The sequence below is a fragment of the Quercus lobata genome, chromosome 2, assembly GCF_001633185.2.
Source record: "Quercus lobata isolate SW786 chromosome 2, ValleyOak3.0 Primary Assembly, whole genome shotgun sequence".
Taxonomy (NCBI): domain Eukaryota; kingdom Viridiplantae; phylum Streptophyta; class Magnoliopsida; order Fagales; family Fagaceae; genus Quercus; species Quercus lobata.
The window spans coordinates 39,479,399-39,493,895 of record NC_044905.1 but is presented as its reverse complement, the minus strand read 5'-3'; the positions used below and the strand labels follow the sequence as shown (position 1 = coordinate 39,493,895).

General features: G+C 32.7%; 1 protein-coding gene across 4 annotated transcripts; it reads right to left on the bottom strand.

Annotated features, from left to right (window-relative positions):
- Nucleotides 1-3,156: 3,156 nt before the first annotated feature.
- LOC115975574 lies at nucleotides 3,157-7,372 on the bottom strand. 4 transcript variants are annotated; one of them, XM_031096411.1, is made up of 4 exons: nucleotides 7,068-7,372; nucleotides 6,736-6,872; nucleotides 5,453-5,520; nucleotides 3,157-5,311 (listed from the first exon to the last, which is right to left on the bottom strand). In XM_031096411.1, the coding sequence occupies exon 4, from the start codon at nucleotides 5,264-5,266 to the stop codon at nucleotides 3,539-3,541; it is 1,728 nt and encodes a 575-aa protein (XP_030952271.1). In that variant the 5' UTR covers nucleotides 5,267-5,311; nucleotides 5,453-5,520; nucleotides 6,736-6,872; nucleotides 7,068-7,372; the 3' UTR covers nucleotides 3,157-3,538. The 4 variants fall into 4 exon arrangements, with proteins under 4 accessions (XP_030952271.1, XP_030952272.1, XP_030952268.1 ...); XM_031096412.1 differs by lacking the exon at nucleotides 6,736-6,872; XM_031096408.1 differs by lacking the exon at nucleotides 7,068-7,372 and having other exon boundaries at nucleotides 6,736-7,031.
- Between the last annotated feature and the right edge of the window lie 7,125 nt (nucleotides 7,373-14,497).

Here is a 14,497-nt window from a genome sequence, read left to right as displayed (position 1 = left end):
ATAATGATACTTTTTGTCATTTATATTTTTTAGAAAATTCAAATTTAGAATAAGTACTATCAAGTATCAACCCAAACCTATCTTTTCCCATTTTTAAGTAAGTGCATTGAAATGAACTAAATTGGACTGAATTGGACCAAATTGGACCAAATGGAACAAATAGGCCAAATTGGACTGAATTAGACGAAAATGAATAGAATTGACCGAAATGGACCGAGGTAGACCAAATGGATCGAAAGAAAAGTATGAAAGAAGTTCTTTATAAATGAAAGTATATGAATGGTAAAAGCAACATATACGTAAAGTTAAAATCGTTCAAGATATTATTAGGAAAAAAAAAAATCCATCCTAAAGTCAATCAGTTAATATATTTAATATTATCAAAAAGAAATTAGAGGAACAAATCAAAAAAAAAAAAAAAATGGTGAAGTGGCTGATGATGTGGCTCAATAAGAGCATAGTAACATAAAATTTTCTGCTTCAATTTTTAGATATTGTATATATATAGGTGTTGAATTTCTATCATTTATGGGCTAAACTCAAAATTCTGCTCAAGCAAAAGTGATTTAAAAATCCATTGGAACATTTGAGCCTTTAATTCAATGAAACATCGAAACTATCAAGCTATACTCTTTTGGAGAGAGAGAGAGAGAGAGAGATTGTAAAATCGGGACTTCAAATCATGATTTTAGTTAAAAACATGTGTAAGAATTATTACTTTTATACATAATACACTGCCCCCTCACAAAATGTGTCTCCCAAAATGAAGGACGGGAAAAAGTCAATTATTTTTCTTTCATCTAAAATAGGAGAGGATGCATGGTGCAATTTTTTTTTTTGAAAATGAAGACCGTGAAATATCATTAAAATCAGCCATAGTCGGCGAACAATACAGAATGGAAATGTGGAGGAACATCCTCCATCCACACCTTAAAACCTATGACATGTCTTGCATGTTTTGCTGTTATGAGCAACAGCGTTGCCAATTCTACGAGTATGGGAAAAAGTAATACAATTGACATCTGTTAAGGTTTTGGCCGAACCTTAAAACCTATGACATGTCTTGCATGTTTTGCTAAGTTATGAGCAACAGCGTTGCCAATTCTACGAGTATGGGAAAAAGTAATACAATTGACATCTGTTAAGGTTTTGGCCGAACCTTAAAACCTATGACATGTCTTGCATGTTTTGCTAAGTTATGAGCAACAGCTTCTTTTGGCCGAAGCAAGAATGTGGCCAAAAGAAGATAGGGAGTCATCTTTACTTTTGAGAGCTTTTATCACCACTTCGGAGTCACCTTCCAATATGTAGTTGGCGAAACTGAGTTCATGAGCAAATGAGATTGCCCGTGCCGCTGCTAGTGCTTCAACCAGGTCGGAGGAAAAAGGCATCTGGATCTGTTCCAATAAGGATGCAAGTGTACCTGTCCATGGTCATTACGGATAACAACACCCAAACCGGCTTTGTTAATATCTTTGAAAAGTGCCCCATCAAAGTTGATCTTGAGTGAGTTTGCTGGTGGTGGGATCCAAGTAACCCGGTTTGTGCTAGATACCGTGGCTTGAAGTTGTTGGACTCTGTTTGCACGATGGAAAACAGAGAGGGCTTGCCGAGCATTTGGAACGACCTGGGCTATGGGGTAAACATTTTGCTGCACTCTAATCTGGTTTCTACGGGACCAGATAGTCCACATTGTTACCACCATCAACTCCAGATTTTTTTTCTCTTCGTTGGCAAAGAGTAGCAGCTCCTTTGTGTCACGGAAGGAACGGTTAGAGATTGTGGGTTATGTAACCACCCCTCACCGTAAATGACAAATTTAAATGGAGAATGTTACTCTCGTAACAAGTCAATCCATAAATAGACTGTTAGAAATAGTGGGATTATTTTAATTGAAGAGTGTAAAATTGGATCTTGGACTTAGTTATTGGCTTGTCATATAGACGACTTAGTACGCAACTGTAGGTATCGGGCATTGTTTAATAACATTATGAAGCTAAAGCCACAGGCCCACAGTAGTCAAAGGATTTATATTATTTCAATGGCTAATGTCATGTCTCATTTCCTCGATAGAATGCGTAAGCCTCACCATTGTGTTCAGCCTTTTCACAAGCACTTTGCAGTTTGCACATTCCGGTAGCTCTGATAAGTTTCTTCAGTCAGGTTCATCATTGCTTTACTTGAACTTTCCTGAATCTTCTGCGTCAATGCTGACCTTACCTATTCTTCGACTTCAAGTTTTTTTTTTTTGATAGCATTGTTCTCTTTTGGGCATGACATGCTTTGTGTTTGCCTAAATAGCATGTTTCCTCATTTAAAGTAGATGAATCTTTGAGATGATGAATGCAAATTTTCTTTCGGACTAATGGACTATGGCTATGGCTTTAATATAAGATCATTGACATATGAAGAGAAGAAACAGATATATCTTATTATATGTAATTGGAAAAATGAAACATCGACGACAGAAACAGAATATTAACTTGGGGCTCAGCGCTTGTGACATGTTATTATCAAGCAAAGACTTGTTTGAAGTTTGAACAAATAATGCCTGCAGGACTTTCATGTTCATAGTGTGAAAGCTTAAGTATAATATTCTGGAGATGAATCTGCTTGAGATCATTTCCACTTACTCGTCCAATAACAAGGTTTCCAATAATAGCATTTTCATTTTCTTATTGTACCTTTTCTGATGGGTACGAAATGAATTTCTTTTTTGTTAAACAAATGGTAATTGTGAACAAGAAAAGTTTCCCCATATATAAGGCATCCCCATGCCTGGAAACCTAGTGCCAATGAGCTCTACCATGTCAAATGTCACCTCTTCTCTTTGTAAAAGTAAGGTAGAGGATGAGGTCATGGGTTCAAGATCTGCTAAGTGCGTAACTTACCAATTAAAAGAAGAACAAGAACAAGAAAGTACAACATCTCACCCAGAGCATCCTTGACATCAGGTGACACCAAATATGCAAAAACTATGCTGCCTGAACAAATTCAGACCATTGCCAAACAAATGGAAATGACCAACCAAAACAAAGCAATCTTGAACAAATTAAATAACATTAAAATACTGCCATTCATCATATTCGAAGAAGGAAAAGAAAAAGTCTAAGAAACGCACATATACAATCAATTCTTAAACAAAAAGGAAAAAGATACAACTAAATGATGAACAATTGTATAGTTTTTTTTTCTCCCACTCAAAGAGTAAAGTACATGAAGTCAAGGATATGCTGGATTTATTCACAAGATACAAATCAATCACACAAGGTATGAAATTCAAAAGGAAAGCAAGAAGCAGCATACCCTTCAGAAACATGTATATGAAGCATGTTAAGATCAGTACACACCACACTCTCCACTAAACTCTACACCCAGGCCTGTAATGTCAATTGTAGCAATCTACTATTATGCTGCTGCAGCTTCATAAGCTTGTTAATTCACTTCTCCATTACAAGCTTAGATTTATTTTCCTATCATTCCTTTACAAAACAACGAAGTTACAGAATGTTAAATTTTTTTTTTCTTTCTCTAAAACTTAAGCAACAACGTTTGCAGGTTTTTTCTCTTGGAGGGAGATCACAGTTTCAAAAGCACCAACCAAGGCCTTAACCTTGCTCTTCCGGGCTTCAACAAGTTTACTTGCCGTTTCTTCTATTACATTATTAAACAAACCCTGAGCATCTTTCTTCCCCTGCATATCTTGATGCCTCAAAACAACTTTTGGTGGATCAGCTTCCATACTCTTTGTGTCACCATCACCTCTACCTGTCCTTTTAAAGCCTCTCCTTCGGGCATTGGCCTTGACAATTTGGTTCTCCCCCAACATTCTACCTTGCCTAAATTTGAGCCTCCTTGGACTGTTATTTGCAGACTGAATATCAACCACCTTCCCCTGCCTGAACTTCAATTTTGAAGGTTGGGAATTTTTATCTTCAGAAAAAACCATCCCAGCCTTTCTGGGCCTCCCTTTGTATCCCTCTTCCAAGGTGTCTGCTTCTTCAGTATCCTCAAGTTCACTATTTTCCAAGGGTGAGTCATCTTCTGCTTCACTCATTGTATATTCAGACTCCTCTTGATATTCTTCTTCATGGGTTGAAGAAGACAGAATATTTGGGAGGGATGTAGACTTCAGTGATGATGATAGAGCATGTGACAGTTCAATTGCAATTCTTTCATTTTGAGCAGATTTCAAAGGTTTGTTCTCAGTTTCCACCTTGATGACATACAAGGTTTTCTCTGGGACCTCTTCATTGTTGGGTTGCTTAGGTTCAGCTTTTCTAATCTTGTTCTGATTCATAAGGGGAGACACAACTTTCTTGTTCCTGAGCTTTCTTTCATTTGAATTTGCAACTCTATTGACAGAAGAATTTGATGACAATGAGGCTCGTGTGGAAGCCAGGCCTTTCTTTACAGCTACTCTATTGACAGAAGAATTTGATGACAATGAGGCTTGTGGGGAGGCAAGGGCTTTCTTTACAGCTACTCTATTGACAGAAGAATTCGATGACAACGAGGCTTGTGGGGAAGCCAGGGCTTTCTTTACAGCTACTTTTAAGGTCCCCGTCATCTTGCCAATCTTGACATCACTCTTTCTTAGGCCACTTATACCTCCTGAGGAATTAGGAGAAGACATTGGTTTCACTGCCACAGATTTTGGCTTCAAAGGGGTAGCATGTTTTGCGGACAAGTTTAAATCTTTAGCTTTTGATGAACCTTTTCTCGAAGAAGCTTCCACCTTTTTGGGAGACGATGACACTTCTGCCTTCATGGGTTTTTGGGTATTAGATTTATGTGTGTTTGAATAAGGGGAAGATTTAAACTTGACCCCTGACATCTTCTTCCTCTCTGTCAGAAATTTACTTTCTCCAGGATTTTTGCTGCCAGGTGATTTTGTTGACACTTTCTGTTTAATGGTCTGAGGAACATCAGATAAATGGGTTTTGGAGTCAGGTGAAGGCTCGAGCCTGACCACTGTCATCTTCTTCATCTCTGGCAGATCCACTCTCACTAATGGGTTTTCGCTGTCAGGTGGTTTTTTTACAACTTTTTTCAGTATAGGACATCTTGCCTTTCCTTCAAATGCATGTTTCCTCCCATATTTACAAAAATCATGACAGGAACCAGTAGACACCCTGAGATAATGAGGAACAATTTCTCCACTGTTTAAAGAGCTTGCTTTTCCCGTAGAGTTTCCTCTCAAACTATTCCCATTTGGCTTAATTGTCTCTGGGGTCGCTGGTAAATTGACATTCTCCTCAGCCATCAGGTAGGAAAGAGATATACAGAACAAAACTCACAAGAGAAAACCCTGATAGCCAACAGAAAGTATATTATATTAAGGCAAAGGAATAATACATGAAGAAAAATCAACTAAGCTAATTGAACAGGATATGATTGTGGTCAAAGAAGAAAAGTATATATATGTTGCATTAAAATAGAATATACATACCAAGATCTAGTCAAAATTTTGAATTATAGACAACTCCAAGCAGGAAATATTTCCACAAGATCTTTAACCTGAAAACAAGAATAAAAGATAACATTACATCTATGAAGTCATCTTATAAATTAAAACAAATATTGTGTTTTAAATTTTGAGGAGATTAGATACCAAATGAAAAAGGTAATAAAATTATGAGCTTCCAAAAGAAGAAGAAGGAGAAGAAGAATAAGAAAGCTGTAAGCATTCAAAACCAATTCTATATTATGGCTGAAAATTTTCCCAGAACACTAATAATAATAAATACTTCTTGTATCTCACTTCTGAATTAAATATTCTAGTTGGCAATATCAATGGAAAAAATCAAACACCTCTGGCACATTAAATCTTAAAAGTAGATATCAAAGGAAATTTACATCGTTTTCTCTTTCAATTTCATTTTTTTTTTCTGCCCAGTCTCTTTGGACCAAAGAAGAGCACAATAGACACTTAATTCTTGTATGATCAAGTATTTACATGTAGCGTATCAAAAAAAGATCAAGTATTTGAATGTAGAAACAAATGAGTAAGCGGAAAGTAATATTAAACAGAAGAGATAGACAAATGGGATCCTTTAACAACCGCAGAAAAAATCATTAAAAATCAAGAACAACTCAAGTATCAAAACGAACACCTCAAATATCAATCAGTCCCATATAACAATATAACCCACTAATAAAATGTTGGATCCATCATAATTCTGCAATTTTCAAGTCCCCTACAGTATAACACATTACAAATAGTTCCACAAACTCCATTGGTTTAATGAAAGGCAATTCTTCCTAAATAATTGAATTGAATTCTCAGTGAAATGAACATCAAAAGATTCATTTCTTTTAACAAATATCAGGGAAAAAACAACAGAAATTGAAACATTCATCTTAGGGGAAACAAAAAATATATATGCATCTTTGGTTGCATTCTAGGGAGCAAAGAAGTCGGTGTTAAATTTAACAAATACCTATCAATGAGAACTGTGCTACACCAACGATATCACACCCAGACCAACACAAATCAATTACCAAAATATGATTTTTCTTCAAACCCATCTCCAGAAATCAGAAAGTGATCACAACCCACATCACAATATCATTAAAAAAAGAACATAAAACAGCTGTTCATAGCAAGAGTCAAAGCTAAGTATATCCTTCAGAGAAGACAAAAAAGAACCATTCTACAAGCAAAACCCAATTCCAAAAACCCCACAGAGAGAGAGAGGGAGAAAGAAAGACCAGATTGTCAAGAAAACGCACCCACAACACGAAACCAATAGTGCAGAAGCGGTGGTGCCTTGTCAAAGCTTTATGTACACCCAAACCCACCATCAAAATCTCAACTTTCAGCGAACCCATGTGTGTAAAGGACGAAAAGAAACAAAACACATGAAATTCTATAAATAAATAAAAGGCTTTATAAGTGGGGCAGAGAAGGCAGAGCCTGACCCTGAAAACACGTACAAAAACAGATATACACAATACAGAAGATACTTCTTTTATAGGTTGCCTCAGCTAAAAAGGCTGCTTCAACAAGAAAGCGAAGAAAAAGCAAAACCGAAAATATATGAATGAACGCAAATAAGGCCTACCTGAAACTGAAAGGGAACGATCGTAAGAGAGAAAAGCCACCCTCTTTTCTTTTCTTTTTTGCTTTATCTATAATAAAGAAATACTACTATTATATATATTTTTGGGATTTGCTTAAAGAGATCGTGCAAGCAAGCAACTGTTTCTGTTGATATGCTATGCTATAGCTTCTTTCTATTTTTCTGGTTGGGTGGCGTTTTCTTCTCTGCTCTGCTCTTCTCTCTCTCTCTCTCTCTCTCTCTCTGCGCGTATGTTACAGAATCCAAGACACAGAGAAACAGGTCCCACAGGGTAACTGAAGCATGGGTTTAACTGCTTATGACCAAATTTATAATGTGACAAAGTGTTTATTTCAAGGTTTATTTTATTTTATTTTTATTATTATTAATTGATAGTTGCCGAGTGAGAATTGAAAATATCTTGAAATATCATATACGTTTTTCTTTAGAAAGTTTTTTATTTAAAGGAAAGTTACCATGTTTTTGGTATATCTAGATATTTAGTATGTGTTATATCTATTTTTTTTTTTATAGGAATTGTTAATTAGATTCACCCTTCTACCATATACATAAATATTATTCACACATTTTATGTGCATTTCTAATCATTTTTATTTTTTTACTATAACTGATATAAATAATTAAATATTAAAAAAAAGTTAGGGACATAAATTTGTAAAGAAAACTCTATATTTAGGTGACCATAATGACATTTATCTGTTAGGGGTTAATATCTTAAAAGTAAATAAAAATAAGTTGGATGGTGAAAATTTTGGTGGATGACAACTTATCTTGAAGATGAATATGAATTTTGTTTTGGAGGATTTTCATATTTTTATTGGCATAATCTATTATTAATGGCTTGAGTTTTCAAGAATGGTAGAATGATTATATATGTTATCATCACATGATGTTGTAAAATAGTTTATAACTTTAGCATTTTCTTTTAAGGAGAATTTTAAATAAAAATTATTTCCAAAAACATTTTGCCGAACATACTTTCCACATCAATTTTGGTTTTTGTTACCGTTGATTCGTTGAACCTTAATACTGATACAAATACTATTAGTTCATGTTAATTCACATATATATCATATAGGACTATTTATCTGTATTTTAAAAAAATCTGTATTTAGAAAAAAAGACAAAGAGATTGTTTTAGAAATATCCCACACTAGAACCTCTGAAATTTGTTTAATTAATGGCTTGTTTGGATAGAGGGGGGAAAGAGTGGGAGTGGAGATGAGTACAGTAGAGTTGACTAAAAATAAGCTAATTTTATGCTAAATCTACTCTATTCTCCCTCTCTCCTCCTCCTCCTCAATTCAAACGGACTATAAATGATATTTCAAAAAGGTCGTGACAACCATTTTTTTTAGGGTCTTTTTCATTTTTAATTTCGAAGTTACTATTACGTGAGAATAGGGCTTGTTTGCAAATCTAACTAAAGATGAATCTTCAGATCTAAATTAAAGTCAATTTGGAATTAAAAACTAAAATGTCATTGCTGAGATCATTTCATTTTCTTTTTGTAATTAATAGGTTAAAATGCTAGAAAGCTATGTTTTAACATTTTTTAAAGGTGGCCTTTTTTATATTAGAGAAAAATATATCTATTTCTATTTCTAAGATGCTTTCGACATAATTGAAAACAATACATATTTAATTTCTACTCGTCATTATTAAAACAGTTTTTCTTTTTCTTTCTAATCACTAAATGTGCACCTTCATTGTGAAGAAATTGATACGAACCCCATTTATTTTTATAAGAGACGCTGTAGACAATAATCTTTTCCTTCATGACTAAGAAAAATATGATAGACGAATATTTTAACAACGTGATACACACACAGACACACTATATATGAAAATTAAGTTGCACAATGGTTTCATTTTTCCTCCCTAATTAGAGTCAAGCTTTTTATTATATTCCAAAAACTTCTTTTGCAATTGCATTTAGAAGAGTCATTTTCTAGCTGCTGGCATTTCTTAGAAAATAACAAGTGGGAAACATATCTTCTCCCTTCCATCTTTTTTTCTTAAAAAAATAAATTATTGCTTTCTTTTTTTGGTATTTCACACCTTTGATCTTTATATAAAAGTTGAAAATTACAATTTCACTTTATATTAGGGGGGGAAATCACCATTAAAAACAATTGGGAAATTTTATTTCTTATAGTAGGTTACCCTCCCTTTTTTATTTTTCCCTCTTGTTTCAAAAGCAATTTTGCAAATTGAAGACTGTAGTAGTTTAATTGTTAAATTTGTAATACAACAATACAAGGGGGTTGGGGGTTGTAGTGTAAAGGGAAAACTGGGGTAATTTTGGAGGGCTTTCGCAATTTTAAATATATTATTTGGGCGGCTGGTGTCCCCCTCATAAAAGCAAGGTGTGCATATTTACATGCTACCATGTTCTTTCTTATTAAATATTCTTATTTTAAAATATTATACCGTTATATTTATAATTTTTTCCTTTCATATTCTAAAGTTCTTAGGATAATTTTATTATATAGTTCTTAAAATTATATCAATTCATTTTATAATTTATGGAGTAGTTTTCACAAAGTCAACAATATTTATCAATCACTATTTTGACATCTATTTTAATAAAATTTAACTTACTAATTTCAAAATAATTGATATAATCTTAAGAACTCTCAAAGATATTAATTTAAATTGCAAACTCTAAGATTTGAGGCAACATCCTTATAGAATTTAGGGCAGGAAAATTTTTTTATGACTTATTTCATATAATTTGTGATTAGTGCAATATTATTTCTATATAAATTTATCATTAATTGATACTACTTTTATTTATCAATGATTATAATATGTCACTTCAACGAATATAATTTTTTTTAAGAACAATGATGAAAAATTGTATTTCATTTGAACTTATTGTAAATTTTACCATCATTGGCAGTTGGCAATGATAATATTATATTTTGTAACCAAAGTTTCACGGTCTGGTCCTAGCTCTCATTCATGTGGACCAACTTATCAAATTTATGGAACAAACGGGAAAGCTATGGAGAAAGGAAAATAAGTAAATAAACAAACAAATAAAGAAGAAGAATAAATCCAGAACTGCAATTATATATAAAATTAAATTAACGCAATAAATCTTTATATATATACATATATATATTTATATATACAAAGTAGAAATTCTACTATAATCTAATTTAAATGTATATGTATCTGAAACTTCCTTCTGGAGACTTGAATTCCGATCCTTACCCCTCACACTCCATAAACATTTATATGTAACAAATCTTTGATATAGTTTCTTATAAATATTAAAATTTGACCCACTTGCTCGGTAGCAAATTGTGAAATACTGTTATAAAAATACTATATAATTAGGAGTTTGAACAGTTACCTGTTAGTATTTCTTTCTTTAATCAATCCTTAATAACTGAGATAATGTTAGTCACGTTTCAGTTTTTTTAATGCTTTGTCGTAGAGCAAAACTTGAAGAAACAGGATCTCATCAATCAATTTTTTTTTTTTTTTTTTTTTTAAAATTTCCTACGATTGCAATCACTAGGGTAATTAACTAATTATTATTATTAAATAGACAGCTCACAAGTCATACCTCACGGATACTTAAATATTATTAAAAAATTTAATCACTTGCCTAAAACTTAGTTGGCAGCATTTTGAAAGTATATTAGGGAAGAGAAATTCTAAGTTCAAACCAGTAGGAATAGAACTTACCAACAACTTAGATGGCATCATCTTGAAATTTTGAACTTTATTTTTACCTTTTAATTTGACTTCTACATGAATTGTATGCACATTTTTGCCTAGTTTGCTTAATCTATTTCCTTTCAATAAGATCTCCCATTCAAAATTTACTAAGATCCAAACTCCAAATTACTTCGAGTTCAAAGTTTTTCCCCCTAATGTATGGTTTCTCTCTCCTTAAATAGGAGCACATATGTTAAGATTGTAAACTTATTTAACTCCAAGAAAAATTAAGTGACTTTGCCATTGATTATAATAATTATATAGCATTTCGATATGCAATAGTACTGTTTTTTATAGGATTTTTTTTTTTTACTTTTTTTTTTTATGAAACTTTTGTAGGATTTTTTAAACATTGATGACCATGGCAGTTAATTTCACAATCCTACCTAAGATAGAAAAGACCTTTAAAACTATATCATAAAATTCTACCTAAGATAGAAAGGGTCTTTAAAATAGTATAATAAAATCAACTCAAGGATCATAAAATCTTACAAACTATTAAAACGCCTAGTTGTAATATAGCAATAAGATATTACATTATTATTATTTTTTAAATTATTTTTTTATAATTCAATAATTGGGGTGGAAGAATTCGAACATCGGATTTCTTATTTAGAAATACTAAAATATGTCAACCAATTGAGTTACAAAACTCTTAGTCAATCACAACTTTAGTACCCAAATTTAATTATATGGTATATAATATATGATGTTTTTTTTTTTTTTTTTTTGAGAAAGTGTAATATATGATGTTAGTGACCCATCGCACGTAACATAAAAAATAAATTTAGATTATTTGTATTGAATGATGTCATTTCAAAGTTTTTTTTTCTTCATTAATCATGTATTTAATTGGCGTTTACCTAATTATCTAAGGCCAAAGAAAAATCCTTTTTTTTTTTTTTTTTTTTTGAGAATCAAGAAAAATCCTTCTTTATATTACAAAAAAACAGATCTAACCCTGTACATAGCTATAAAGGTATAAAGTTGTACTTTAATTGATGAATAAGACACAATGAAAACACACTTAATTGACTTACTGCTACATCATTATCATCAAAATCAAAAACATGATTGGAAGTTCGCAACATAAAAATCTAGATAACACTTTCTAGTGTCTGCTCCATTTTTAGCATCCAAACCTATGTGGGAAGGACCTTCTTGGCCTATGTAACCATATCGATTTTCTTGGCAAGTTTTAGCCTATATTTTCCACCACCCAAGAAAAAGGAAATACGTGATGTTTGATGTTCAGCATCTCACAATTCACAAACTTGGAGGATGTGAACGAAGGAGAAGGACCAGGTGGGGTTTCCAAGGAAAGTGATACCTTTCTTTGTGGCAAAAAGTCGTGTTCTTTAAGGACGGAGGACCAAAAAGAAGGTGGTTGCATCAGTATGGTATGTGAAGGGCATGCCCGAAAGCTTTGAGAAAGTTGTGACCAAATGGTGATCAGATAAGCAGAAAAGGCAGAAAAGAGACAAAAGAGTAATAGGAAAATCACCTTGGATTCTCACTTTCTCTCTCCAAAGCTTCAGGTCTAGCATGTTCGTCAATATAATTTAATTATTACAGTACATGAGAAGCCCACTCTTATCCATACTTCAAAGTGCAGGGCCACAATAAAACTCAAACTACTTATTTGTCCATTTATTTATCATAAGCCTACCGACATAATTTTTTCAAAGCTGCTGAAAACGGATAGGAGTTGGAGCTCAGTAATTCATTGCCTAATCAATAATTATCAAGGACTTGGTTCAAGACTAGCTCTCCATTGCACTAGATTGGTCACGATGCCAATATGTATCTACTTTTGGCAGTGTCTAGTGCACTAAACCTAAGCTTTACCGAATTATTAATGGATCTTGTTATCGGGTGCCTTAAGGGCAATCATTAAGATAGAATTTTCAATGTAGTCGATTCACTTTTTCTAGATGGTCGAGCAAACTAACTTTTACTATTTATCCTGCTTCCCAATATAGATGGGATTCATTTTATGGTAATGTTAGTGAGTGTCTTAAGGGCACAGATTAAAGACTAATAAATACTAAATTATAAGTTGTAATGCATAATTTAAAAAAATAAATAAAATACACATATTAATAATTCATTGACTTACACGCACAAATTTATTGTGGCAGTGTGTATTTTTTTGGATATATGTGTATAATTTGACTTTAGTTTTAAAAGTGTATAAAAATATTACTCTATTCGTCCCATTTTGTTTGTCTTGTTTAAAAAGTCAAATTTTTTAAGGGAACATCATTTATTGTCTTGTCTACCTTTTAAAAATGTATAAGTTTCCAAAAATACCCTTAAATAAATTTATCAAAAAATTTAATTATTAATAAAATAGGGGTATAATAAGAACATTAGTAAATTAATAACTTTTATTTTTAGAAACAGGACAATATTTTGGGACATATCAAAATGGAATAGAGGACAAACAAAGTGGGACGGAGGAAGTATTTAATAAAGCATTAAATGCATCTTAACCAATGCCCTTAAGACATTCATTAATAAAATCCTTCATTTTATTCTTCTTAACAATTATCTCAAGAGCATCTGATAATATTTTTCATTGTCAATTGTTCTAAGAAACGATCAATTTAATCGATTAATCATTATTCTAGCACATGTCACTTCCTTAAGTTATGAAAAATGTTATAAAGAAGGTTGTCTATTACATTACCATTCATGTATATTTTATCAAATAGAAGAACTCTCCCTCTCCCCCTTATGTTTATTTATATTTATTATAAAAACATATGGTGTGTTTGTGTTTGTGTCCGTGAATGATGCACGTGTCCATCAAATTTTTTTATTTTTTTTATTTTTGGCTGCTTGTCCATCATCAGCAAATTGAAAATGAAATAAAAATGTCATTGTATTTGGTATGAGAATTTAGTTGAGGTGGATGACCGTCCAACTAAAAGTAGGTTTATTAGGATCAAGAAAATCAATGCTTTCTTTCTTCCCAATTGATTTCTTTTTAGACATGTTAAATGGTCATGAATTGCATTCACTAGAGTAGATTTCCTTTTCCTTAACTAGGACAAAGGCTTAATTATTTTGCAGAGAGTAAACGTTGACCAACTGTGTTTACTTCTTGTGTTGAATGTGTCTTCCATTTACCCGCAAAAGGTGTAGAACATGTGTTAGACTTGAACCCCGTGACAGCATAACTATGTTTATCTATAAGCACCTAACTTCCATCAATTTATAATAAGTATTCAACATTCAAGAATTGCTTATAAATTTTATCTGCAGTCTGAAGATTTTATTAAGCCTTTTGAAGGTGTGTAGTAATCAAAATGCCATTGAAATCAAACTTCAAAAGTGTTGAAATAATAATAAACCATGAGTCCATTCTATGTTGCTATTATGTTTATTAAAACAGAACATAAAGCATTAACGACCCAGGCCAGGACCAGTGAAGTAGGAAGGGATATGCACATACTCTTGGTTCTTCTTATGTGGGTCTTTGTATGCAATTATGCAGAGAATGTCCTGAAGCTTTGTATGCTTAACAATGGTAAGGTACATAACCAGGGCCCCCTACCGGAAAGACCCAATGTAGTTGGGCTCCTACCAACTGCTCTTATTCTTTATTTGGTTGGTGGGTAGGTCATGAAACATTGAGAGGACCAGACTTGTAAAGAAGAATTTCCTTTCAC

Excerpts from the sequence above, each read along its gene's own strand:
- LOC115975574 (XM_031096411.1), bottom strand. The coding sequence starts at position 5,266 with ATGGCTGAGGAGAATGTCAATTTACCAGCGACCCCAGAGACAATTAAG.